This window comes from Bufo bufo, chromosome 1 (genome assembly GCF_905171765.1).
Source record: "Bufo bufo chromosome 1, aBufBuf1.1, whole genome shotgun sequence".
NCBI lineage: Eukaryota > Metazoa > Chordata > Amphibia > Anura > Bufonidae > Bufo > Bufo bufo.
In genome coordinates, this window is record NC_053389.1 from 320,189,664 (window position 1) to 320,216,344 (window position 26,681).

General features: G+C 44.6%; 1 protein-coding gene across 1 annotated transcript; it reads left to right on the top strand.

The window, feature by feature from the left end:
* The first annotated feature begins 4,575 nt into the window (after window positions 1–4,575).
* SLU7 (SLU7 homolog, splicing factor) lies at window positions 4,576–26,020 on the top strand. The gene is made up of 16 exons (XM_040441934.1): window positions 4,576–4,638; window positions 6,096–6,268; window positions 7,008–7,161; window positions 12,547–12,627; window positions 12,710–12,874; window positions 12,994–13,062; window positions 14,118–14,165; window positions 15,393–15,518; window positions 15,622–15,719; window positions 16,618–16,685; window positions 17,841–17,980; window positions 19,210–19,371; window positions 20,747–20,851; window positions 20,954–21,022; window positions 22,456–22,557; window positions 25,548–26,020. The coding sequence occupies exons 2-16, from the start codon at window positions 6,108–6,110 to the stop codon at window positions 25,725–25,727; spliced, it is 1,728 nt and encodes a 575-aa protein (XP_040297868.1). The 5' UTR covers window positions 4,576–4,638; window positions 6,096–6,107; the 3' UTR covers window positions 25,728–26,020.
* The last annotated feature ends 661 nt before the right edge of the window (window positions 26,021–26,681 follow it).

Consider the following 26,681-nt stretch of genomic DNA (forward strand, 5'->3'; position numbering starts at 1 on the left):
CAGTATCATAGTGCCATCTCCCCCCCAAAAAGTGCCAGTATCAAGTGCCTCTCTCCCCCCCATGTGCCAGTATCAAGTGCCAACCTCCCCCACATGCCTGTATCAAGTGCCTCTCTCCTCCCCCCATGTCCCAATATCATAGTGCCATCTCCCCCCCCCCCCACAAAAAAAGTGCCAGTATCAAGTGCCTCTCTCCCTCCCCATGTGCCAGTATCAGGTGCCAACCCCTCTCCCCCCCATGTGCCAGTATCAGGTGCCTCCCCCCCCCAGGTGCCAGTATCAGGTGCCAATATCAGGTGCCTCCCCCCCCCCATGTGCCAGTATCAGGTGTCAACCCCCCCCCCCCCCAGGTGTCAGTATCAAGTGCCTCTCTCCTCCCCCCCATGTCCCAGTATCATAGTGCCATCCCCCCCCCCCACAAAAAAAGTGCCAGTATCAAGTGCCTCTCTCCCCCCCCCATGTACCAGTATCAGGTGCCTCTCCCCCCCCCCATGTGCCAGTATCAGGTGCCAACCCCCCCTCCCCCCCAGGTGCCAGTATCAGGTGCCAACTTCCCCCAGGTGCCAACCCCCCTCCCCCCATGTGCCAGTATCAAGTGCCCCCCGCTCCCCCCTGGCAGTAACAGTCGGGTATTAAAAAAATAATAATAAACACTTCTACTTTACCTCCATGTCAGCGATGTGATGCAGCCTCTTCCTGTGTCCCGCCCTGTATGTCCATATATGGAGTCAGTGCTTTTATTTCAGAAAAGTATCTCCTGGGATTCGAACCCACAACCTTCTGTATCAGAGGCAAAGCACTTAACCACAAGACCATAACAGCTACCTTGCTGCTGATTGAAAAAAGCCGCTGCTGCTGTGAGGGGGTCCTGAACATTAAAGGAAACCTGTCACCAGGATTTTGTGATTAGAGCTGGGGACATGGGCTGCTAGATGGCCGCTAGCACATTTGCAATACCCAGTCCCCACAGCTCTCTGCGCTTTTATTGTGTTAAAAAACCGTTTTGATCAATATGCAAATGAACCTGATATGTGTCCTGTATCCGGAGAGGAGTCCAGTGGAAAGGAGCCCAGCACCGCCCCGCGTCCTCCGAATCTCCTCCTTGCTGGCTGACGTCACAGAGCTGGAGCGCCGAAATCTCGCGATGCGCGAGCTAGCGCATGCATAGTTCGTTCCCTGTGCTGATGCCAGCACAGGGAATGAACATGATGCCGACACTGCGCATCGCGAGATTTCGGCGCTCCAGCTCTGTGACGTCAGCCAGCAAGGAGGAGATTCGGAGGACGCGGGCGGTGCTGGGCTCCTTTCCACTGGACTCATCTCCGGATACAGGACACATATCAGGTTCATTTGCATATTGATCAAAACGTTTTTTTAACACAATAAAAGCGCAGAGAGCTGTGGGGACTGGGTATTGTGGATGTGCTAGCGGCCATCTAGCAGCCCATGTCCCCAGCTCTAATCACAAAATCCTGGTGACAGGTTCCCTTTAAGACAAGAATCGATATTTAACTATCTTGAAAATAAACTGTCACACACGCTGCCGGGGCGCCGGGCCCCGAAGCAGCTGCTTCCCCTGCTTCCCCGGTAGTTACGCGGCTGCCTGTGTGTAGTGTCTGTGTGTGTTAATAAAAAAAAAAAAACAGAATGCGGTCCGGACGGGCCCCCAATGGCGTAGGGCCCCATAGCCACTGCTATGGCGATCCCTACGCCACTGTGTCACAGTGTTGGTATTTATAAAATAAAAATTTGTTAACTTGTGAAAACATGTCTTGTGCTTCTTTGGGTGGTTGGAAGATGCAGGTGGTGATGTTAAAAAGGAACCTTTTTAGATTGGCGACAAAGCAAAGAAACCACTTGCTTTTTACACCTCCAAATAAAGCCTCATTCACACATCAGTGTTTTGGCCAGTGATTTCCATCAGTGATTGTGGGCCAAAACCAGGATTGGAGCCTCACTACAAAACCAAAGTACGCTGCTCCCATAGATCACATTCTGTGATGTTAGAAACATTGGAAAAAGCCGAGTGCAAGGGCGCCTGCTGCTTTTACCTCCGGCATAGATCGGCATTGTAAACTGCTATTTGACACGCCAAGATAGAATAACCACATTACATTTCCAAATTTATCATCATTTTACAAATTTATTACAACCGCATTCAGTCTGGGAAACCTGCTCAGTGTGATACCATCATTTCCCGGACTGAACATTGCTCCTCCAATAACGATTTATGATGCACAACTGCAGGGGTGGCAATGTGGAGAAGTCCCGAAACTGCATGCCTGTACACCACGGTAGCAGCATGGATCCTGGAGGATGGGGTTAAAACAAAGCCAATCATAGTAATCCAGATTTAATGGGCTTTAAAAATGGATGCAAAACAGACATAAAAAATGGGTAGACAGACAGAAAATGGATGCAAAATGGCTATGAAAACCTGAAGTTTTTCCTTTTTTAATGGTCATGTGAATGTAGCCTTGCTTCAGTTGTTCATCACAGCCAGGTTCAGCAACAGGGCTGTTCCCATGGATCTTTGAGGAAAATATACTCTTTCCTATAAGACACAGCTCCATCAGGCTCATGGGATTTCTGTAAATGAAGGCAAGAGCCTGAGTTCAGTGTGATCAGCGGCGTCAGGACAACACAGAATCAATAACTTAACCCCTGTGCACCCGGAAGTTATTGTACGTCCGAGGTGCACGAGGGGTGTATGGAGTGACGTCATGAACTGAGCCCTCTCTATACATGGCGGCTTCTAGCTGTGTAATACAGCTGACAACCCACCTGCAGTGACTGGGATGGGAGATATCTCCAATCCAGGTCATTTAGCCCCTCAGATTCTGCGGTCAATAGTGATCGTGGTATCTGAGAGGAAAGTCAGGGGGGCTTGCTCTGAACTCGGATTGCTTCCCCTGTGGTGAAATTAAAGGGTGCCAATTAGTCGCTAGGGCAGCCTGGGGCCTTGTGAAGGTTCTCAGGCGTGCCATAGAAAACTGCCTGTTAAAGGGGCTCTCCAGGGTTTTCACTAAATTCTACCTTTCAGACAACCTGTGGAAGGAAGATCATTTCACCGCAATTACTATTCTGTCGTGGTGCTGATTTTGCAATCTGGGTTGTGCTCATGGAAACAGGGTGACCAGACATCCTCTTTTGGCCAAACATGTCCTCTTTTTCTGTACCTAAAAAAATTGGCCGGTCCAGACTTCTGTATAGCTACAAATGTCTGGGATTCGGGCGCCGCCAGGTGGGCACTATCACTAATAAGCACTCATTAGTACAGCCTTTGGATTAAGTAAGAAAAAAAATAATTACCTCATCCAATTGAACGCGCAGGGGACACTCGCTCCTCTCTGGATGTGCAGGACAGGACCTGCGCCCCCAGCATGATGACATATCTCAGGTCCTGCTGCATCCACTTCACTGAACTTTAGCAGCAGGACCTACTATATGTCATCATGCTGGGGGCGCAGGTCCTGTCCTGCACATCCAGAGAGGAGTGAGTGTCCCCTGCGCGTTCAATTGGATGAGGTGAGTTTTTTTTGTTATCTAAGACAAGCAGAATGGGGGCAGTCATAATACTGGGGGCAACTAATGGGGCCATTTGTATTACTGGGAGCAACTAATAGGAGCATTCATTATACATGGGAGCCACTAAAGGGGGTATTAATAATACTGGGGGCACTAATAAGGTATTAATCATACTGGGGACCACTAAAAGCAGGCTTAATAATACTAGGGGCTTTATTTTATAAATCCTAATATAACTCCTAATATTAAATGTGCCTGGTTGTTCCATAGTAATCGTACAGTTTCTCAGGTTTAGCACTTTTTAACCCCTTTGTTACCAGTACGGCGCTGGAGCAATGGACAAACATAGTGCTCTCTCGCGCGTGCAGCGGGCGCCATGGCCAGCGGGTATCCGCTGTTTCAAACACCCCCTTTCTGTAGAATAAAAAAATAAATACATAAATAACAAAAAATATAAACATCATGGGCATCACAGCATGCGAAAATGCCCGTACTATTAAAATATAAAAATATTTTTCCAATGTGGCAAATGGCGTAACAGAAAAAAGGGTCAAAATGGCTGTTTTGCCATTTTTTTCAACGCTTCTCTTACCCAAAAAAATGCAATGGTGGAGGAATTGCATTTTGTTTCTAATTCCACCCCATTTGGATTTTCTTTCCCGCGTCCCACTACATTGTATGGCATATTAAATGGTGGCATTAGAAAGTACAACTTGTCCTACAAAAAATAAGCCCTCATACAGCTTTGTGACCGGAAAAATAAAAAAGTTATGGCTCAAGGACGATAGGGAAGAAAAATAAAAACACAGAAACGAAAAAAAAAAACTCCGAGATCCTAAGGGTTAATAATACTAGGGGTCTTATTTTATAAATCCTAATATCACTTTTCATATTTAATGAGCCCGGTTGTTCACAGTAATCCTAGCACTTATTACACCCCCATTTCTGTTCTCCTACAATTTAGAGCTCAATCGTCTAGGAAGGGTTAATAGCCCCGCCTCCTGCTCGGCGACCTCCTCCTGCAGACTTGTTGTCATGCGTCACTTCCGGGGTCAGGGGATTACTTCCGGTTTCTAGTTCGTTCTTCCGCTGAATTACGCTTGGTGGAAGGTGAGTGCCCCCTGTAACGCCAGCTTCTCCGGTTGGCTATGTACCAGCTGGGCAGACAGACAGTCAGTGTGCGGGCACGCAGGGTGGTATGAGGGGTAGAAGCTGGCTAAGTGGTGTGTTACTTTCCTTGAGGCCTCTATTAGGACGGTCTGAGATGCTGATAGATCTTAAAGTGCGTTTATATTGGTCCCTGTGCGGTTATAGCCGTAAAGACGCTGAGAAGGTGCGGTTTTTCCCAGTGTAGGACATCATGTAGTAGTAGGTGTTTATTCTGTAAAGGAAAGTAATGTAATAATAAGCCCTGCTTGCTTTCAGTGAATTGAAGCACGCTTTTACAGGGTGCAGGTTTGCTACAGTGTCCAGTCCTTTGTGTGCTGGAGACTTCTACCTCCTAATAGTCAGGTGCATTCTGTGGATACAGACCAGGCTGCACGGGCTTTACCATCTGCTGGTAGACAAGTAAACGGCAAGGTTTCAGCCTGAAGAAACATCTCAAATCTGCTTCAGCTGGAGGCGTTAACAAGAAATAAGCGTTCTGCGCCTCGTCACAGCTTCAGCGGACCAGACACCCTTCTACCGCGGGTTCCACAGAGAAAGTACTTGGTAGAATAGATTTCTGAGGCAAGTACTTTGCCTGTGTATTTTTTTCAGCAGTATATGTAAGCCTCTGCTCTATAGGTCAGCTTTAAAGGGGTTATCCCATGACTAATGTAAAAAATTTAAATCAGACATCATATAGTACATGACAACCTCTTTCTAACAAAGCTAGAACCAGCCCTGTACCTCACATGGATCCAGAGAGCTCCCCATTCATTGCTCCAAAGCTCTCCCTATCACAGCTCAGGGTGTCTGTCCTTTCCGCTGCAGCTCTCCTTCTATCACAGTTCAGAGGGCGTGTCATCTCTGCTGCAGCTCAGGGGCGTGTCATCTCTGCTGCAGCTCTCCTATCACAGTTCAGGGGGCGTGTCATATCTGCTGCAGCTCAGGGGCGTGTCATCTCTGCTGCAGCTCTACTCCTATCACAGTTCAGGGGGCGTGTCATCTCTGCTGCAGCTCAGGGGCGTGTCATCTCTGCTGCAGCTCTCCTCCTATCACAGTTCAGGGGGCGTGTCATCTCTGCTGCAGCTTAGGGGCTTGTCCTTTCTGCTGCAGCTTTCTCCCTTTAACTGCCACATTTCCTAACAGAAGATATGGCTGGCAGCAGCTGAACATTTAAACTGAGATTATGCAAGCACCTCAGTGAGGTGGACAAGAAATAAGGAAAATAACAAACAGCAGGTGGCGCTATACAGATAGATTTTATTGAATAGCTCAGAGGCTATGCTAAATTTTTAATTACAAGCAATTAAAAAAGTATTCAGATCCAGGAGCTGGTTTGAGAAATGTGGAATATTGTTTTTGTGGGACAACCCCTTTAATGTTTTATCTTATTGAAGAATTCTTTTTTGTTATTGTAGTGCGGCTCAGAAATGTCTGGCCCCACAGATGTCATGGCTAGTGGGGGAGGTGTAGATTCCTCTGGCATGGATGAACCCAAAAAGATGACTCGGGAAGACTGGAGAAAGAAGAAGGAGTTGGAAGAACAGAGGAAACTGGGAAATGCTCCGGCTGAGGTGGATGAAGAAGGAAAGTAAGTGTCCGTAATACCGTAAAGTGTCTGTTTTTTAGGCAACAAAGAAGAAAGTCCAGTGGAGCCTACAGGAGACGGAGTGGTGAGGCCACAGCCTGGGGGTCACAGTGATTTAGATAATTTTACTGGTGACTTTTTAGGCTACTTTCACACTCTCGTTCATGACGGATCCGCCCCAAAACGCATCAGTTTGCATTATCTCTAGCATAGCCAAGACGGATCCGTCTTGAACACCATTGAAAGTCAATAGAGGACTGATCCGTTTTCTATTGTGTCAGAGAAAACGGATCCGTCCCCATTGACTTACATTGTGTGCCAGGATCAGTTTGGCTCAATTTCATCAGACGGACACCAAAACGCTGCAGGCAGAGTTTTGGTGACCGCTTCAAGAGCGGAATGGAGACTGAACGGAGGCAAACCGAGCGGATCCTGCATTAGGGCAAAACTGATCCGTTTTGGATACTTGTGAGAGCCCTGAACGGATCTCACAAACGGTAAGCCAAAACGCCTGTGTGAAAGTAGCCTTAATGATTGGTCACCTTAAAGGGGTTGTGCAAGAACAGTTTTTTTCCCAGCCTGTGATGCTCCACTGGGCTCTCTCTCTGAAAACATCCGGTTTGACATGGGTGCTGCCAATTTACAGGTCCCCCCTACATTCTTGCACAGCCCCCTCAAGAATAAATGATGTGGCCTCCATTCTCCAGAAACAGAAAATACATTTTTTATTTTCTTTTTCCAGAGACATCAATCCTCACATCCCTCAGTACATTTCTTCTGTCCCATGGTATGTGGATCCATCCAAGAGACCAACTTTAAAGCATCAGCGACCACAGGATGAGAAGCAGAAAGAATACACATTGCTGGGAGACTGGTATAGGAAAGGCGTAAAAGAGGTGAGTATAGAAGATAACGTATAGTGTGTGGTTTGCACAATGTGGGTAAATTGACTTTCTGTTGTATGTGTGAGAAGTTTCTCTGGCCCATCATGCAGGCCGGTAACATCATTGAACTACTTACATGTGATGACTAACATAGGCAGCTGGGTCAGTTCAAGTGAAGGGTGGGAGCAGGAAAGTATGCTTTCCTCCACAAGAGGGGCGACAAAAGTCTTAAAAGGCTGGACAACCCCTTTAAGAAAATTTCACATCTGCAAATTTCAGTTTTTACATTTCAGTGTAGGAAGAAATAAACTGATGGCTGAACCTGTCATGTGCCAGACAGTCCCACTGACTATTTTGGGGTCTGTCAGTTTCCAGTACGGATTCTGGCACACTGCATACAGCACTTATTTTGTACCTTTATTTTTTTTGCATTTCTCTCCGTAATCTTCGATGGAGATACGTCTCTATACTTAGATTATTAAGCCTTAGCAATGTACTGTGAGGACATGGCATGAGATCAGGAGCTGTGCCCGTGCCATCACTTACGGATACCAGCTGTATTATAGTGCTGAATAGACATTGCCAGTCTTACTGTAACACAGACAGAGGATTACATGTTCAAGTTTCCTAGAGGGATATAGAGATATACATGTACACATTCCTCTAGAGGGATATAGACCGATATACGTACACATTCCCCTAGAGAAATATATATACATACACATTCCTCTAGAGGGATATAGACCTATATATGTACACATTCCTCTAGAGGGATATATACATATATACGTATGCATTCCCCTAGAGGGATATATACATATATACGTACGCATTCCCCTAGAGGGATATATACATATATACGTACGCATTCCCCTAGAGGGATATAGAAATATACACGTACGCATTCCCCTAGAGGGATATAGACATATATACGTACACATTCCCCTAGAGGGATATAGAAATATACACGTACGCATTCCCCTAGAGGGATATAGACATATATACGTACACATTCCCCTAGAGGGATATAGAAATATACACGTACGCATTCCCCTAGAGGGATATAGACATATATACGTACACATTCCCCTAGAGGGATATAGAAATATACACGTACGCATTCCCCTAGAGCAGGCATCTCAAACTCGCAGCCCTCCAGCTGTTGTAAAACTACAACTCCCACAATGCCCTGCTGTAGGCTGATACCTGTAGGCTGTCCGGGCATGCTGGGAGTTGTAGTTTTGCAACAGCTGGAGGGCCGCGAGTTTGAGATGCCTGCCCTAGAGGGATATAGACATATATACGTACGCATTCCCCTAGAGGGATTTTGAAATATATACGTACGCATTCCCCTAGAGGGATTTTGAAATATATACGTACGCATTCCCCTAGAGGGATATAGACATATATACGTACGCATTCCCCTAGAGGGATATAGAAATATATACGTACGCATTCCCCTAGAGGGATATAGAAATATATACGTACGCATTCCCCTAGAGGGATTTTAAAATATATACGTACGCATTCCCCTAGAGGGATTTTAAAATATATACGTATGCATTCCCCTAGAGGGATATAGACATATATACGTACACATTCCCCTAGAGGGATATAGACATATATACGTATGCATTCCCCTAGAGGGATTTTGAAATATATACGTATGCATTCCCCTAGAGGGATATAGACATATATACGTACACATTCCCCTAGAGGGATATAGACATATATACGTACGCATTCCCCTAGAGGGATTTTGAAATATATATGTACACATTCCCCTAGAGGGATATAGACATACAGTCCTGATCAAAAGTTTAAGACCACTTGAAAAATGGCAAAAAATCATATTTAGCATGGCTGGATCTTAACAAGGTTCCAAGTAAAGCTTCAACATGCAACAAGAAGAAATGGGAGTGAGACAAAACATTTTTTGAGCATTCAATTTAAGGAAAACAATGAATAAACTGAAACAGGCTGTTTTTCAGCTGATCAAAAGTTTAGGACCACACCTCCAAAAAAAAATGAAACCCCCCCCCCCCCAAAACAGAAATCCAACTTCCAAACATGAACTCGGTAATGAGTAGCTCCGCCGTTATTGTTTATCACTTAAAAATTCTTTTCGACATGCTTGATGCAAGCGTTTCCATGAGGTGAGTAGGAACATTTCTCCAAGTGGTGAAGACGGCCGCACGAAGGCCATCTACTGTCTGGAACTGTTGTCCATTTTTGTAAACTTCCCTTGCTATCCATCCCCAAATGTTCTCAATTGGATTTAGATCAGGGGAACACACAGGATGGGCCAAAAGAGTGATGTTATTCTCCTGGAAGAAGTCCCTTGTCCTGCGGGCATTGTGTACTGAAGCGTTGTCCTGTTGAAAAACCCAGTCGTTACCACACAGACGAGGGCCCTCAGTCATGAGGAATGCTCTCTGCAACATCTGGACATAGCCAGCGGCCGTTTGACGCCCCTGCACTACCTGAAGCTCCATTGTTCCACTGAATGAAAAAGCCCCCCAGACCATTATGGTGCCCCCTCCACTGTGGCGCTTAGAAAACATCTTAGGTGGGATCTGCTTGTCATGCCAGTAACGTTGGAAACCATCAGGACCATCAAGGTTACATTTTTTTTCTCATCAGAGAATAAAACTTTCTTCCACCTTTGAATGTCCCATGCTTGGTGCTCTCTTGCAAAGTCCAAACGAGCAGTTCTGTGGCGTTCAAGGAGACGAGGTCTTTGAAGACGTTTTTTGTTTTTGAAGCCCTTCAGTCTCAGATACCGTCTGATGGTTATGGGGCTGCAGTCAGCACCAGTAAGGGCCTTAATTTGGGTCGAGGATCGTCCAGTGTCTTGACGGACAGCCAATTGGATCCTACGGCTCAGTGCTGATGAAATGTTTTTGGGTCTTCCACTTGACTTTTTTGTTCCATAACCATCAGGATCATTTAAGAAATTCCAAATGACTGTCTTACTGCGTCCCACCTCAGCAGCGATGGCGCGCTGTAAGAGACCCTGCTTATGCAGTTCAACAACCCGACCACGTTCAAAAAGGGAGAGTTTTTTTGCCTTTGCCATCACAACGTGTGACTACCTGACAGAAAATGACAATGAATCCACATCTTTGCACAGATTTGGCCTATTAAAGGCATGTGGTCCTAAAATTTTGATCAGCTGAAAAACAGCCTGTTTCAGTTTAATCGTTATTTTCAATTAATTGAATTCTCAAAAAATGTTCTGTCTCACTCTCATTTCTTCTTGTTGCATGTTGAAGCTCTACTTGGAACCTTGTTAAGATCCAACAATGTAAAATATGATTTTTTTTGCCTTTTTTCAAGTGGTCTTAAACTTTTGATCAGGACTGTATATACGTACACATTTCCCTAGAGGGATATATTCAAGTAAACTTCGTGGCACTCTGCTTCCTTTAGCTGGGAGTCGGGTTCCCACCCCAAACGTCAATAGAAATAGAAACTCCCGCGATATTGATGCAAAATTGTGAGATTTTATTGATAATGCGGCTGTACAAATCCGGTGTGATGTTTCGGTCTCATAGGGCCTTTATCAAACTACAGCAAAACATAAAATAAATACAACATAAATCAATGTGGAAATACCATGACAGTGGAGTATAAGGCTAGGGCTACACTGCAACTGTCGCGCGACAATTTTTATAATGGTAGTCTATGGTGTCGCACTGCAACATACTGCGACGCGACACCATCTTAAAAAATGTTGCGCGACAAATGTCGTTGTGTAGACCTAGCTTAAAGCAGTGTATAGTCAATACATCATCAATAACATGGGGTGACTGACAGATAACACCTTCCCATGATAGGCGTCTGTGCAACCTTGTAGGAAGGTGGCACTTTGGGCTGAATATATGTGAAATGGTAAGGAATATAACGGAGAGTATCCGGACTACGTTGGTTGCATGATCCAGTCTGCCGGGTAATGACCGCATAGGTAATATGACCTCATGGGTTATTGGTAATTCTGTTTACAAGAGAACACCTAAAAAGAAAGCGCCTAAATCCTGGGGTAAAGTGGTCACAATATCCCACATCCATGTAATATCCTTAGCATACAAAACATAGAAAAATCTCTCAGATGAATGCAGGACTGTAAATTGGAAGTTGATCCAGATAGGGTCTGTAGATTACCTGGTGCCGCTGTTTGGAGGGTTACCAAGAGAATTGCGCTGAGTGGATGGTGCCTCTGCACAGTTGGAAGGAGCACCACGTGGAGCGTTCAGCGCGACCTATTAGTAGGATGCGCCGGCCGTGGAGATGGTGTTGTGCATGCGCAGTGGCTCCACAGCGTGTCTAGCCTCGCTCTGGGGAGAGCCAGAGTTGAGGCGACCGAGAATCTCTAGCCTGGGAGTATCGGTGGTGGGGAGGAGCATCATCGTAGAGCGGCACTCGAAGGGGACACTCATCGGGATATAAGCAGGCTCAATATATACCATGGATAAATCTTAAGGAATACACCAATTCTAACTCATTGGTTAACACTCATAAAAGCCATTTTAACCAATTGTTTACCCGAATCTAAGATTTGTAAGGGGATCAGTGTGACAGACCAAGGATTGGAGGTAGTAAAGGTTTCCATTCAGTCAGTGCTTTCTGAGCATCAGTGACCTCCCCGCTGATCTGCAGTTAATCTTGGCTATTTGCTATCACTTCTGATGTTGGGAAAAGTGCTAATGACCTATGCACTGGGAGGGAGATCTGAGTTATTAATTGCTTGTTTACTCCCAGGAAGAAAGAATTTTATGTTGAAATAAAGCTGGAGTTACACAGGCCGACTGGGCGGCCGATTGTGAGACAGGAAGCGTTCCATCCTGACAGCCGGCCTCTCATTCTGTGAAGGAGACTGTGCATTTACATGCAGGGATCACCTTCACAGTATGAGGACAAGGGATGGCTATTGTAATTGTCCCCATGCAGAACCATGGTTTTCGGGCAGCAGATCGCTGTTTAGACTGCACGATCTACTGCCCAGAAGCAGTGATGGGTGGGGCCTGCTTGAATGACGGGATCGCCCAGTGAACGAGCATTTCGCTGGTTCATTGGGTGAGTGGTGGCACATTTATATGGCCAGATTGTTGGGAATGACTGTTCGCAGGAAGGGTCGATCCCAATTCTCTGGTTGTGTAAATGCAAGTGGATGTTCACACCCTGACTTTGCTGTATGGACTGTGTGTAGCATGTCTACACTGCGGCCACAAGCTCCTTGTCTTGTACAAGGCTTTCAGAGCTTCATGTGCTTTCGTATTACAAGTGTCCCATTATTTAGGTCACATGCATGTCGTAAGCTTCTGCACAACTCCGTGAGAATATTTTCTGTAATGTACAATGGAACAGTAACACATCCTCTGGGATTTTACCCTTTAGGGCACAATAGCAACAAAATATCGCCAAGGAGCCTGTGAGAACTGTGGCGCTATGACTCACCAGAAAAAAGACTGTTTTGAAGTGAGTCTGCTTTATATTGTTTTATTGTCCTCGTTTCTGGCATTGATGGTTGTGGCTGGCTTCTAACATGCTGTGATTCCAGAGACCTCGGAGAGTTGGAGCAAAGTTCAGCGGAGCGAACATTGCCCCAGATGAGTTTGAGCAGCCCCAGCTTATGCTTGACTACGATGGCAAGAGAGATCGATGGAATGGTTACAACCCAGAGGAGCACATGAGAATTGTCGAGGAGCATTCCAAAGTGGACTTGGTATGTTGGTGGCGCCTAGTGTCATGTATTGTAGCTGAAGCTGACTGGTAGAGGCATAGCTCCAGTGTTTAATATAGACTAAAATGATCCCTTTTTTTCCCTCTCCCTATTTATCCAAGGCAAAACGTACATTGAAGGCTCAAAAGCTTCAGGAGGAACTGGCCTCAGGAAAACTTTCAGAACAAGTGGTAAGAAATATGCATGTGGTCAAATATTGTCATGTCTTCCAGTCCATCTTAGCATTTCTTAATGTTTTCTTGATTTTGGTTCTCGGTTCACAATTTCATGTTGGCATATCAGGAACGTCTGATCTGCGGACATCCACGCACTGGAATCAGACCTTTCAATTGAAAGAAATTGCACAAATGGTCGACATTTCCATTGAATTTGTTGTGCTTTTCTATGACTACCCAACAATTCAGGGAACCTGAAGATTCGTTGCAGTGTAACACCTTGACATGTACACCGCATGTTAATTTTCTACACACACTAATCAAATGCTGCAGTACAAGTGTTTGTGCCAAGTATAAGTCTTGTTATCCGGACTACAAGTATTGAAAGCCATAGAATCAGGAATCCCAAATAATGGGAAACCTGACTTTTTCACTGGGATTTCATGTGTTAACCCCACTGCAGTCTATGGTAAAATGGGTTGTGGTCACATGACCATGGGCGTGTCTGAGGAGCATGGGCAGTGTTTATGTAGCTAGCTGGGAGGGAGGAGCTATAATCGAGGGGCGGTGCTGGAGCTGTGCATCATGGCTTTGGTTTGATACAGTAGCAGGAACGGAAACAAACATGGAGATCTCGGGTGAGTGCCGGGCTCGTGCATGCGCACTGCTCTACCCACTATAGGCAGAGGCACTGATATTAACAGTGCACAGGCGTGGCGGTGACTGGCGCTTGCACAAGATCTTCAAGCCAGAGGAGGAGGGTGGGCCAGAGGACTGCAAGGGGAGAGGTTATCTGGACACTTGTGGCCGTAACTCCGCCCCTGGGCACTTGCGACAACTAATTTGCATAACTTGAGGTACTATTTTAATGGGGGGCTAACGTTGTATAACGCGATATGAGCGGTCTAAAACGCTCAGAGTAGGTGACAGACTCCCTTTAAAGTTTGCTATACACATCATTGTGTGTGTAAATGTAACGTTTTATACATACTTTACTTTATAACTTACCCAGGGAACATCTTGCTTGCCTTGTCTTTCTGTTGTCATCCATCTCACTTTCTTTACTTCAGAGCTCCCCAAGACACCAGTGGGGAGAAGAGGATCAGAATGCTCAGACAGTAAGTCGGCTTGTAAACTGCTTTCCCTGCTTGGCCTATGTGCCCACCATTGATTTATGTTAGGGCCCACGAGCGTAAGCGCTCAGTGCCCGTGCTGCGGGCCGCAAATTGCAGTCTGCAATGCATGGGCATGACCGTGGGGCAGCCGCATGCGGATCGCCGACCCATTCACTTGAATGGGGTCCGCAATCAACATCCGACGGTCCGCACCGCAAAAAAGTAGTGCATGCACTACTTCTTTGTGGAACGGAAGTACGGAACGGAACCCCACGGAAGCACTCCGTAGTGCTTCCGTTCCGCACCGCATCTCCGGATTTGCGGACCCATTCAATTGAATGGGTCAGCATCCATGATGCGGAATGCAACGGTTGTGGGCATGAGCCCTTAGTGATAATTCTGCTGTGAACGGTGACCTCCTCATCGATGAACACAACTGACTTCCATGGTGATTGATGGAATCGTTATTGGTTGCACATGGACTATTGTTCTGTATCTCTAAGTCCAGAGATTTGTCCAATGGAGGTGATCCCTTTTTGAAATGGAAGCCATTTAAAATGTTTGGACCTTTTGGATAAAAACTAAATTATTAGCTGCAATTGAAATGAATTATCTAGGGAGAAAATCCGAGAAGAGGTTCACTAATTCTACAGATGGCGCAAGCTTAAACTGTCTGGACCCACCCCAGATTTATCACAGCGTCGGGCTGAAGGCTACATGTGGTGCAGGGATGGACCAAAGATTAGACTGCAGATGTCAGCCCACCCCTTCTGTGTAATCCGGGGAGAGGCAAAATACAGGAAAAAGGTGCTGCTTTAATTAAATATTTAAAAATCCATAAAGCAGATGTTCGCACAAACTGCCAATTTGTGTGGTCACAAGTTTTTGGGTTTTAGATTTTAAATAATGCAGCAAGATTATTATAATTTTTTAACCATAGAATCGCCGGCGTTGGATCTGCTTACTTTTATACCTATTGGTCGGCTTACTTTGAGACCTATTTTTATGCCAGAATTGTGGCACAATGTTGGTGCAAAACAGTGCATCTTAGCCCATGCCCTATTCCGACAAAGGCCCACGCTCCCACTAAACCCACACACTTTTCAAGCGTTTTGAAAAAAATTGGAGAAACCCTAATTGCGCCACTTCTTAAGACAAGGTGCCTACACATTAGTAAATCTGAGCCAAAGTCTTCGTGTCCCGCTGCTTTAAGCAAGTTTACTTTTACAGGATCGCAACAGTGAGGATGAGGATGAAGACAAATATGCCGATGACATTGATATGCCAGGGCAGAACTTTGATTCCAAGAGACGCATTACAGTGAGAAACCTTCGCATCCGAGAAGACACTGCCAAAGTAAGATGATTTTTCTGCATCTCATTTACAGGGGTTAGTTACAGTGATCTATTCTGGGAATCAGTTTGAAATGTGGTCCTTGAATCTTGTTTTTGTCCTGCAGTACTTGCGAAACTTAAATCCAAATTCTGCATACTACGATCCAAAAACAAGAGCCATGAGGGAAAATCCATATTCTGATGCAGGCAGGAATCCCGATGAGTAAGTTTTAATGTTCTATTTGGTTCTTACAACCTTTTTATCCAGGATGTCCCTCATGATAACACTAGATGTTCTTGTCCTTTTGAAGGCCCCTTCCACCACCATTACCCTCCCACTGTTCTTCCTGTCCTTACAGAGGGTGTGCTCTTTGGGCCTCCTCGCCTTGTCTTGGGGTCATTTTTTCCCCTTTGGCATGGGTGTGCTTGCTGCATTCGGACCCCCTTCCTTTGCAGGGTTGAGCCTTGCCTCATCTGTAGGCGAGAAGGCAGATGCTTCTATGGACATAATTGACTGAGGTGCAGCATGGCCAACCATTCATACTTCTTCTAGGCATTACAAGGTCATTACCATGTCTCTATCCATTAGACTTTTGTCCCTTATCCCCCACTCAGTCTGCTTTTCTGGTACTGCTCCTGGTGCCTTCATGAGGGATGTCCTGGAAAATGGGGATCAGCCGTACCAGTAATTTTTAGAATTTATAGGGATTAGTCCCTCCCCGTTTACCTGTATTATCTAGCATGTGAATGAACAAATGTGAAGTCTCAGATTTGCCAAAACTAGACGTTTGCTTTTTTTTTTCTCCTTCCGCCTGTTCTGACCATAAGTGTGAATCCATATAGGTCAGAATTGCTTCCTATTTGTGCATGTAAAATCTGCAACACCTTACAATACCAGGCCAATCTCCTCATGCTGCGGACATCCTCATGGAGAATCCAGCATGCTGCAGATTTTTTAAATTTAGCATGGCGTTCATACTGTGGATTTTTACTGCACCGCTTTCTATGTATCAAGGGTGAAATTTGGGGTGAATCTGCATGTCAGGAGAGGTGACAGGTTGAAGACACTGTAATATGTATTTTGATGCCTGTGACTGATGACTTCTGGTTTTTGTGTACAGGGTCAGCTATGCTGGAGATAATTTTGTCCGATATAGTGGAGCTACAATTTCAATGGCGCAGACACAATGTAAGTACAGTGTTTTGTAGCTGGTGTTTAGGGAACTGTCTTGCGATTGCCACCTTTTGGAAGTGTCAAAGTCTCACTTCCCAAAGGTGAGAACAGCGAGACAGTTCTTTGCCTGGGTGATACCTCTTTGCATATTTTCCTATGGAACATTGGCACTAAGTGTCCATACACAGCTGGTCTCCTTAAAGGGATTGTCTGTTTTTTCCATATATCGATGACTTAGCCTCAGGTTAGGTCATCAATATCAGATAGGGGTCAAATTCTTGGCACCCCCGGCAATCAGCTGTTTGAAGAGACCAAGGTACGTGTAAGTGCTGCGTTCTCTTCCATTTACCTGCATATCGTTGACATTTCAGTGGTGTTGCAATGTAAGTACAACTGTTCTGTCATATTCACTTGAATGGGACTAAGGCACCGCCGCTGCACTACTAATGTTAAGCAAATAAACAGCAAAGAGAATTTGGCGCTCGCACAGTCTGTGGGAGTGTCAGGAACCGAACCCCTGCCGATCTGGGTCTTGGAATGTGGCGCTGCAAAAAAGAAATATATATATTTTTAAAAAGTTTTTTTTATTGTGCAAAATTTGTAAAATGTAAAAAGAAACCGTCTATTTGGTATCACTGTAATTGTATTGACCCAGAGAATAAAGATATGTTACATACGCCAAAAAAGAACGCTGCAAAATTTACAAAGTAAAAACGTCACCAGGAGAGTTAATAAGCGTTGATAAATGAGTTATATGTACCCCAAAATGGTGCTATTAAAAACTAAAACTTGTCCCACAGAAAACAAGCTCTCATACGGCTATAGAGACGGAAAAATAAAGTTATAGGTCTTAGAATATGACCATGAAAAATAATTGCTTGGTCCCAAAGGCTCCAAATGCATACAGGTGGAAGGGGTTAATACATGCCAAAACAACATATAGATTATATTAGAGTTCCGTAGACCCTCAGCAAACATCTCATTTTGTCTAGAGAGTTGTTAACTGCTGCAGTGGAATTGTATGTGGTGAAGTGACGGGCAGTGTAGTACGTGCCATTGGCCATTAGTGTCTCTCTGCTCATGTCCGAACATGGGAAGGGGGCATCCTGGTGGGGCACAGACATTTCATTATTTATTACTATGATCTGAAAGAACATTTCTTCCGCACAGTGTTTGCCTGGGAAGCCTATGAGAAGGGTTCAGATGTACATCTTCAGGCTGATCCAACTAAGCTGGAAGTTTTATGCAAATCATTCAAAGTTAAAAAAGAAAGCTTCAAGGACGATCAGAAGAAGACTATCCTGGAAAGAGTAAGACATTTACTGCAGAAAACCCTGCATATTTGCTTTTGTATAGAATGTTTAATAGAACCAACTAATATGTGACTTCTGTCTTGATTTTCCACCATTAAAGGGGTTTTACGAAAGGGGTTTACTGTTCAGTGGGGGTCTGACACCAGGGACCCCTGCCGAACAGTTGTTTGAGAAGGTAGTGGTGCCTTCTCTCAGCTTTCCCTAGGCCAAGTGACGGCACATTCATTGGTCATGTGGCCTAGGAGCAGATCAGCCCCATAGAAGTGAATGAGGCTGAACTGCGATACCAAGCACAGCCGCTATACTATATACCAGGGGTGGCCAACCCGTGGCTCTTGAGCCGCATGCGGCTCTTTTCTTCAAGTGCGGCTCTAGCTGTGGAGCCGGGAAGCAGCCAGGACGGCTCACTCTCCACCCCATGCTCAGATCTCTTCTCCTGATCGGGCACTGTTGCTCTTTGCAGCTCCAGCTCACTCTCCACTATGTCCTGATGCACACAGTGTGAGAACGTAGTACGTGGAGACACACACTATGACCTGACGTTGTGCTCATCAGGTCACAGTGGAGAGCGTGTCAGACCTGCAGAGTAGCAGGTGCCCGAGCAGGAGCCCAGTGCCTGATCAGTAGAGGGAAGAGATTTTTTAAAATCATAGAACTGAGCATGGGGGTCTGATCTGAGCAATTGGGGGGTCCTGGTCTGGGCAATGGGAGTCTGATCTGAGAAATGGGGGTCCCGATCTAAGCAATGGGGATCAGATCTGAGCTTGGGGGGGGGGGGGGGGATCAGATCTGAGCTTGGGGGGGGGATCAGATCTGAGCTTGGGGGGGGGGTCAGATCTGAGCATGGGGGGAGAAAAATATGGTGACTTGTGTGTAAATGTATAGCTTGTGGCTCCTGGTAGTCATACGTTTTTTTGTTTTTTTTTGGCCTCTTTGTGTCTGTAAGGTTGGCCACCCCTGCTATATACTGTGCTGTGCATGGTGAGCACAGAGAAGGTGACGGCGCTCACAGGTGCACCCTCAAACAGCTGATCGGCGGGGGTCCTGCATGACGTTCCTCCGCCGATCAGGTGGTCATCAGTTATAAAGTCTTGGAAAACCCTTTTTAAAGAGGTTTGTTTTTAAACAGCCTTGGGGTATGCACCTGCGTGACACAAATCCGCAGCATTCTACGTAGCAGCAAAGTGATGTCACTTACAGGATTCTGGTTGTGCTGTATTTTACAGTATGGAGGAGAGAAGCATTTGGATGTCCCACCTGCGGAGCTGCTTCTGGCTCAAACAGAAGACTACGTGGAATACTCCAGACACGGCACTGTTATTAAGGGACAGGAGAAAGCAATTGCCCGCTCTAAGTATGAGGAAGATGTTCTCATAAGTAACCACACGGTAGGTGACTGAGCCCCTCAAATGTCAAAGCCAAAAATAAATGCAAATTGTGAAAGTCAATGTATTCTACTATTCCATTTGAGTAGTATTGCAAAATTGTTGCTGCCATGGATCATTCTACGTATCAGACGTCCGCTATTCTCTCATCTTACATCTACTATTATGGTTTATTTTTGTTGGTCGCAGTAATGCAGAGAAGTAACTGATAGTTCTGTATCAATGGTAGATACTGGAGCTCGTTCACATGTAGCATATGTTTGAGATTTACTCTGGGCACCTCACTATCTGCACCCCTTTCTCATAACTTGGCTTGTGTTGAAGGGGTTATGTCGTGACTGATGTAAAAAATGAAAATCAGACACCATATCGTACATGACAATACCATTCTAACTAGAACCAGCCCTGTACCTCACATGGATCCAGAGATCTCCACATTCATTCTGCTAGATTTATATCAAGCTGGCAGCTCAGGGGACGTGTCCTTTCTGCTGTAGCTCTCTCCCTGTAACTGCCACAGCTTCTGACAGAAAATATGGCTGGTGACAGTTCAAGAATTAAACTGAGCATGTGCGGCCATCTCAGTGAGGTAGACAAGCAATAAAGAAAAAGAACAAACAGTAGGTGGCGCTATACAGATAGATTTGATTTAAATCACTAGTCAGTAAGGCTTGATTTAAATCAGTTTTCTACATACAGACTAATTCTTGCTGGTATAACTTATAATATGCAAGTAGATGAAGATTTTCAGAATAACAACTTTTCATATTAGTTTGATTAGGTTAATTCTGTATTCATAGGTTTGTAGAAGTTAGGGTTAAGGTCTTTTTCTCAACTCTGTTCATGTTATAACATTTTTGCTGTAAAGAAGAGGCATGTGATCTCTGCTGAGTCAAATTCAGTTTTGAGAACTGCAAAAGTAAACCAAGCATCTGTGATAATATCTTGTAGGCAGAGAAACTGCCCAATAATCTTACAAAAACCTCTGGAAGAGCATGACATTGTGAATGGATTAATGGAATTTATTTACCAAAACAATTAAACATATACAGCCTTATTCTACATAATTAAAAAACTAATCTTTATTTCATGATGGAATAACCTTTGGATGGTAATATATTTTCCTCAAAAAGCATTTTATATTAAAAAAAAAATCCGATATTTATTTATTTTCCTTTTAAAATCATAGATTTTTATCCACCCTGGATTTTATTGAATACCTCAGTGGCTATGCAAAATTTTTAATTACATGCAATTATAAAAGTATTCAGATCCAGGTGCTGGTTTAAGAAATGTAAAATGTTTTGTGACACATAAAGATTATATGCTATATACATTTTCAGAGATGTTTGTAATATTTCATGTCTCTCCTGTCTAGTGTATTTGGGGCTCATATTGGAAAGATGGAAGATGGGGCTACAAGTGTTGCCATTCCTTTGTCAAGATGTCTTACTGCACTGGGGAAGCTGGGAAAAGCGTCAGTGTGAGTTTCCTGCGTTCTAGCTACTATACTTTGTGTTTTACAAAACCACATGAATTAGCACGGTCTTTAATGTTAACTCTGTCTTTATTTCCTTTTGGCTAGAATACTGATCTTTGTGAAGAGGAGCTGTCAACAGTTGAAGCGCTTTCTAATCCTAGGACATTGGTGGAGGTTAGTGAGATGTCCTACTCGTTACGGCCTTAGGAGATAAAGCTTTACCTCTTAGTTCAGGTTTCCTCTCTCCCGGATTGGTGGTCCTGTGATTGGGTGCTCGGAGGTCCTTTTTGGGGGTTCCTGTGTTTTTCCCCCCTCATACCATTGAGGACAGTGGAAACTGCCACAGCTGTGTAGCCTCTGTCCTAAGTGCAGGTCCTGTGTACTCCATCTGTGCAGCCTCCAGATTGCTGGACTACACAACAGCATGTCACTTCCAGGACAGGAGGAGAAAAAAAAGGAGGGGGGGTTAATCTCTGTTCTTCCCAAAGGAAGTTTTGAGAGTTTCCAGCAGGGCGCCAGAGGAAGGATTTGAAAAATGTATTTGTATTTGCCAAGGTAAAGAAGTGTTATATATTTCGGTATTTTTGGTATTGGAGGGATATTAGGCTGCCAGGGGTAAACAAACCATCAGGGGGGGTCCCCTAATGGAGGAGATATAGGCACAGAAAGTAGAGCAAACAAACGTTTTTCACCCCTTTTCACGGCGCCACCGTCCCTTAAATCAGCAATATATAAAGAAAATAAAAGTGATTTGCTTTTTTAGATAATTATTAAAATTCAAATTTTTTCAAATTACTAGCATATATATTCTCACTGGTTCAGGTAGTGGCTATGATGTCATATTATAAAAAGTATATTATATATACTGTATATATTAAAAACAATTTTCACTCACTTCACCCAGGAGGTACCGGATGGGATGAACTCAAAACACCCACCGGACCACCTCCTGCGCCTGGGTCGCCTGTAAGATCCCACGGAATGACAGCAGTCCAGTCGAGCTTCTTGTCAATCGACTTTTATTCAAACCACAGGGTAGGGTGAAGGTATCTTGCTCTACGCGTTTTATACCCCGAAACGCGTAGAGCAAGATACCTTCACCCTACCCTGTGGTTTGAATAAAAGTCGATTGACAAGAAGCTCGACTGGACTGCTGTCATTCCGTGGGATCTTACAGGCGACCCAGGCGCAGGAGGTGGTCCGGTGGGTGTTTTGAGTTCATCCCATCCGGTACCTCCTGGGTGAAGTGAATGAAAATTGTTTTTAATATATACAGTATATATAATATACTTTTTATAATATGACATCATAGCCACTACCTGAACCAGTGAGAATATATATGCTAGTAATTTGAAAAAATTTGAATTTTAATAATTTATCTAAAAAAGCAAATCACTTTTATTTTCTTTATATATTGCTGATTTAAGGGACGGTGGCGCCGTGAAAAGGGGTGAAAAACGTTTGTTTGCTCCACTTTCTGTGCCTATACTTCCAGGACAGGACACACATCAGACATTGACTGTGGGATACAAAGAATTGGCTGGGAACATGTAGTCTTCTCACCCTTGTCAAGTAATTAGGAATAAAAATATATTTTCTGTTGATAGATTCATCAAGACAAAATGAAGAAAAAGAAGAAAAAGCACCGTAAAAGTGGTGGTTCTGATAGTGAGGGTGAAGAGAAGAAAAAGCTGGATAAACTTAAGAAGGTATGGTAAATCGCTTGTTATCTATGCCCCTTTCAGTGCAAAGAAAACTATTCCAAGGTCTATCTGTACCTTGTCTCTCAGCAGGATGTCTGACTGCCACTCAGAGCCTGCGGTGAGCTTATAAAACCTGGCCACCCAGTCTGATCAATTTCTTGTTTGTGCGGCATTGTGCACATAGCATGGAACTATCCTGCCTTGCTTTAATTGAGGCTAGTCGTGTGGGGCATTTTTTGTGGCACACATTGGTACTGTCAGAAGTTTGTCGCTGGAGCTTCAGGCACTGAGATTTGCACAGATCCCTAAACTGAAGGGGCAGAATCATCCAGGAGAGCGTTGCACCCCTTTGGATCGGACTTCAGTTTCTTCCAGTCCTTGGAAACATGCCAGACAGGAGTCGAGTGGGCACAAGACTCAGCTCCGTGCTGCTTCTCCTATGTTCACCTACACTCCCATGTACATAAACTTCTGTGGTGTCTGTATGAACAGTTTGGATTATTATTATTTTATTTTTTATAAGCAATACATTTTTATTAGAATCAGAAAAACACCAAATACAGTTATTAAATGGGTTATCCAATACTCCACCATATGCCTGGCCCCTCATAGTGCTGCTGCTCCCCTGCTGCTGCTTCTCCCCGTGCACGGATGAAAATATCCAGTGTCGACAGCCAATGGCGGGCACGGGGACGAGGAGGAGCCTCCCTAGCATCTCGGGTGACGCTAAGGAGGCTTGTCCCCTTCCCTTTCTGCCATTGGCTGCTACCCCCCCCCCCCCCCCGACACCAGATGTTTTCATCCGCACACGGGGAGAAGCAGCAGCGGCGTTGCGGGGACCAGTAGCGGCGCAGGGAGTGGGGTAAGTATATTCACTGTGAGGGGCCCGGCATATGGGGACATTTTTATAGTATTGGATAACCCCTTTACAAAAAAATACAATCCAACAATTAAATGTAAGAGTTAGGGGGAAGTATGGAATGGGCTCACGTGCTGGGACCCCCTGTATTAATAAAGCTGACACCCGCTGGCAGTGACCAGGAACGAAGTTGACACTGATCCCAGTAATTTAACCCTTCAAATGCCGCTGTCAGTAGCGACTGCTGCATCTGTGGGGTTAGACAGAGGAGGGGGATCCCTCTGATCGGAGCTTCCACTGAAAGAAGACATTTTTTTCTGTTTCCAATACCAGCTATGGTGAATTGTGTCATTAAACAATACAACTTATACGCCTATAGAATCCTCCAACATGTAAAACCCCAGGAAAGGGAAGATCTTATGATTAGAACAAAAAAACAAGAAAAGAGGTCTAATTTCTCAATAATATAATTTTATTAGGACTAGTGTTGAGCGAACTTGTGTTCCATAAGGTCCGTGGTACCGAATTCTTAAATAACCCGAACCTTGTACGCCGAACCTGGAACACAAGTTCGCTCATCCCTAATTGGGACCCTTTGGACTATTTGAAGCAGAAACACGGCATGTTGACCTGGTTGCAACACTACCAAGAACATAGTTGATTCTTTATATAATGCAAGTCGCTGCATCATGGCCGCCTTGTATTGGGATATGGCAATAAAGGTTTGTCCAAAAAGCTTATATTTCCTATCCCCTGAATTACATTATGGGACGGACATCTATATCTGCCCATAACCAAATTGCAAAAATGCTGATTTTTAGCATCGTTTTTTATATTATCCCCCATACAATCCTTTTTGGATGCAGGTGGTCACCTTTGCAAAAACTCACCTACTAAATTTACTTCCTTTAATCCCAGAAGGGGTCTTATTAGGCTCTATTGACCATTCTGTATATCCCAGTAGGTGAACAGCCAAAAAACTGTTATTCAAAGTCTCTGCAGTAGTGCGTAAGTCTATTTTGCAAGAATGGTTGTCCCCCCAACCCTCCTTCCATTACACTTTTTATTCAAAATTTAACATCCTTTTTCTACATGGATTGGATTAATTCTACTTGTCAAAAGGAACACAAGGTTAAAGCCTTTTTCACTTTGTGGGACCCCTACATGTAAATACTCCCTCGAAGAATTAAGCAGAAACTATTCAGCTGTTTTAAGTTTGCTACCTGGTACTTAGACCCTCCACTGAGCATCACCTTACGTCTTTAACACTATAGTCTGTGTCCTTTGATAACACTGACTGAGTTGGATCCACGTGCCATAGAAGGGTAGGTCATCAATATTAGATCGGCGGGGGAAAAACTCCCAGCGCCCCCACCAATCAGCTGTTTGAAGAGAAAGCGGCGCTTGTACGAGCACTGCCTTCTCTTCATTATTTACCTGTTCGCCTTCACAGCGGCAGTGTTGAGCAAGTGTAATTACAGCTCAGCCGTCCCATTCACTTGAATAGAAAGGAGCCATAAGTGAACCGGGATGGTTATCTGATATTGATGACCTATCCTGAGGGTAGGTCATCAATATTAAAAAAGCGGACAAACTCTTTAAGGCTGCAAAACATGGATCAGCAAATATGGATGACGTCTGTGTTGCATCCGTTTTTTGGGGGGACCCATTGTAACAATGCCTATTCTTGTCTGCAAAATGGACAAGAATAGGACATGTTCTATCTTTTTTGCGAGGCTGCAAAACAAGCACACAGTGTGATGTCCACATTTTTGCAGCCCTGGTGAAATTTAATGGGTCTGCATCTGATCTGCAAAAAAATGTGAATCGGATGCTCAGAAAAAATACCATCTTGTGAATGGGGCTTAAGGGGCTAAGAATATTGGTTACCATGTTAAATCCATGCTATGATGACGCCTGGTTGTTTTGAAAGAAGAGGAATGGCGAGCTTAATAAAGTAGTCACTGGTCAATGTTTTACTTGCCCCTCGGGCTTAATGCTGAACTATGTCTGATCTCTGAAATGTTAGTTTCTGATCTATGCACTCTCCAGTGCTACCATTTCTTTTGATTAGGACATACATATTGTATCTTGTCTGCTACAGTTGTACATTGTGACACATTTACTCTCGCTGCAGGCGCTGAACGCTGAGGAAGCTCGTCTTAAGCATGTTGAAGAAATGCTGCAAATGGATGAGAGGAAGAGAGCGTATAACAGCATGTATGAGACTCGGGAACCTTCAGAGGAAGAGATGGAAGCGTTCAGAATGAAAAGACAGAGGGCTGATGACCCAATGGCCTCATTCCTTGGACAGTGATTCACATGGGGAGCCTATTTTGTATAGCTTGTTTTACGTGTTCTACAGAACTGTAAAGATAGATCTTTCCTCTGTTGCAGTGTCATCTACGTTATACTGTGTATAATGATAAGCTATTTTCCTATTAAATATTTAAGCTTAATGATTGTGGATTTATTGGTAACTACAGAGAACAGGCACAATTAGTCCAGACCAGGGCATGGTCTTGTCACATGAGCTCTATATGGTGCCAGCAAAGAAGACTGCATGTATAGATGGCATTTACACCAATACATATGCTGCATTTTATATGTCCTACTAAAGAAAAAAGTTATTGCTTATAGAGTTAAATTGCCTTTACTACTATGTTTATGGTCATTGCATAAAAGTTTAGTGAAAAGGGGTCTGATTTTATTTCCAAAAACTGCAATATCCACGGGCAGCTTGGTCCTATTCACTTAAAGGATTATTCCAGTCTGAATAATTTCTGGCGTATCCCCTTGTAGAGGCAAGTGTATGTATAGATGCATTTTAAATGGTGAATCCTCCTGCAGGGGGGAGATGCCGCCTGGATAACTGGACAAATGTATCCAGTTGTGGATACATCAAAAGACAGAGGATCAAAGAGATGCTCTGCCCGGCAGGGCTGGAGATGTTTGGCATAACAAGGACAGGGGAACAAAGAGCTCCCCTGCCCTTGTATGCCACATACCTCTGGCGCTGTAATTACACCGCCAGAGGTCTGCGGCCACTTCAAAGGCAGGAGGATCAAAGCAATCCTCCACCTGGAAGTGCCGGTATGTGCGGGCTGGTGCGGTGATGTCATATCACTGCGTCCGCCCACATGCACTTTCCTGCAGGTGTACTCGCACGATTGCAGCACGGGATGCTTGAGAGCGTGCCCCGCCGGACTTAAATAGTCTGGCGGCGGCGCGCTCGGCAGTTGAGCCAAGCAACCCCTGGAAAACAAGCCAA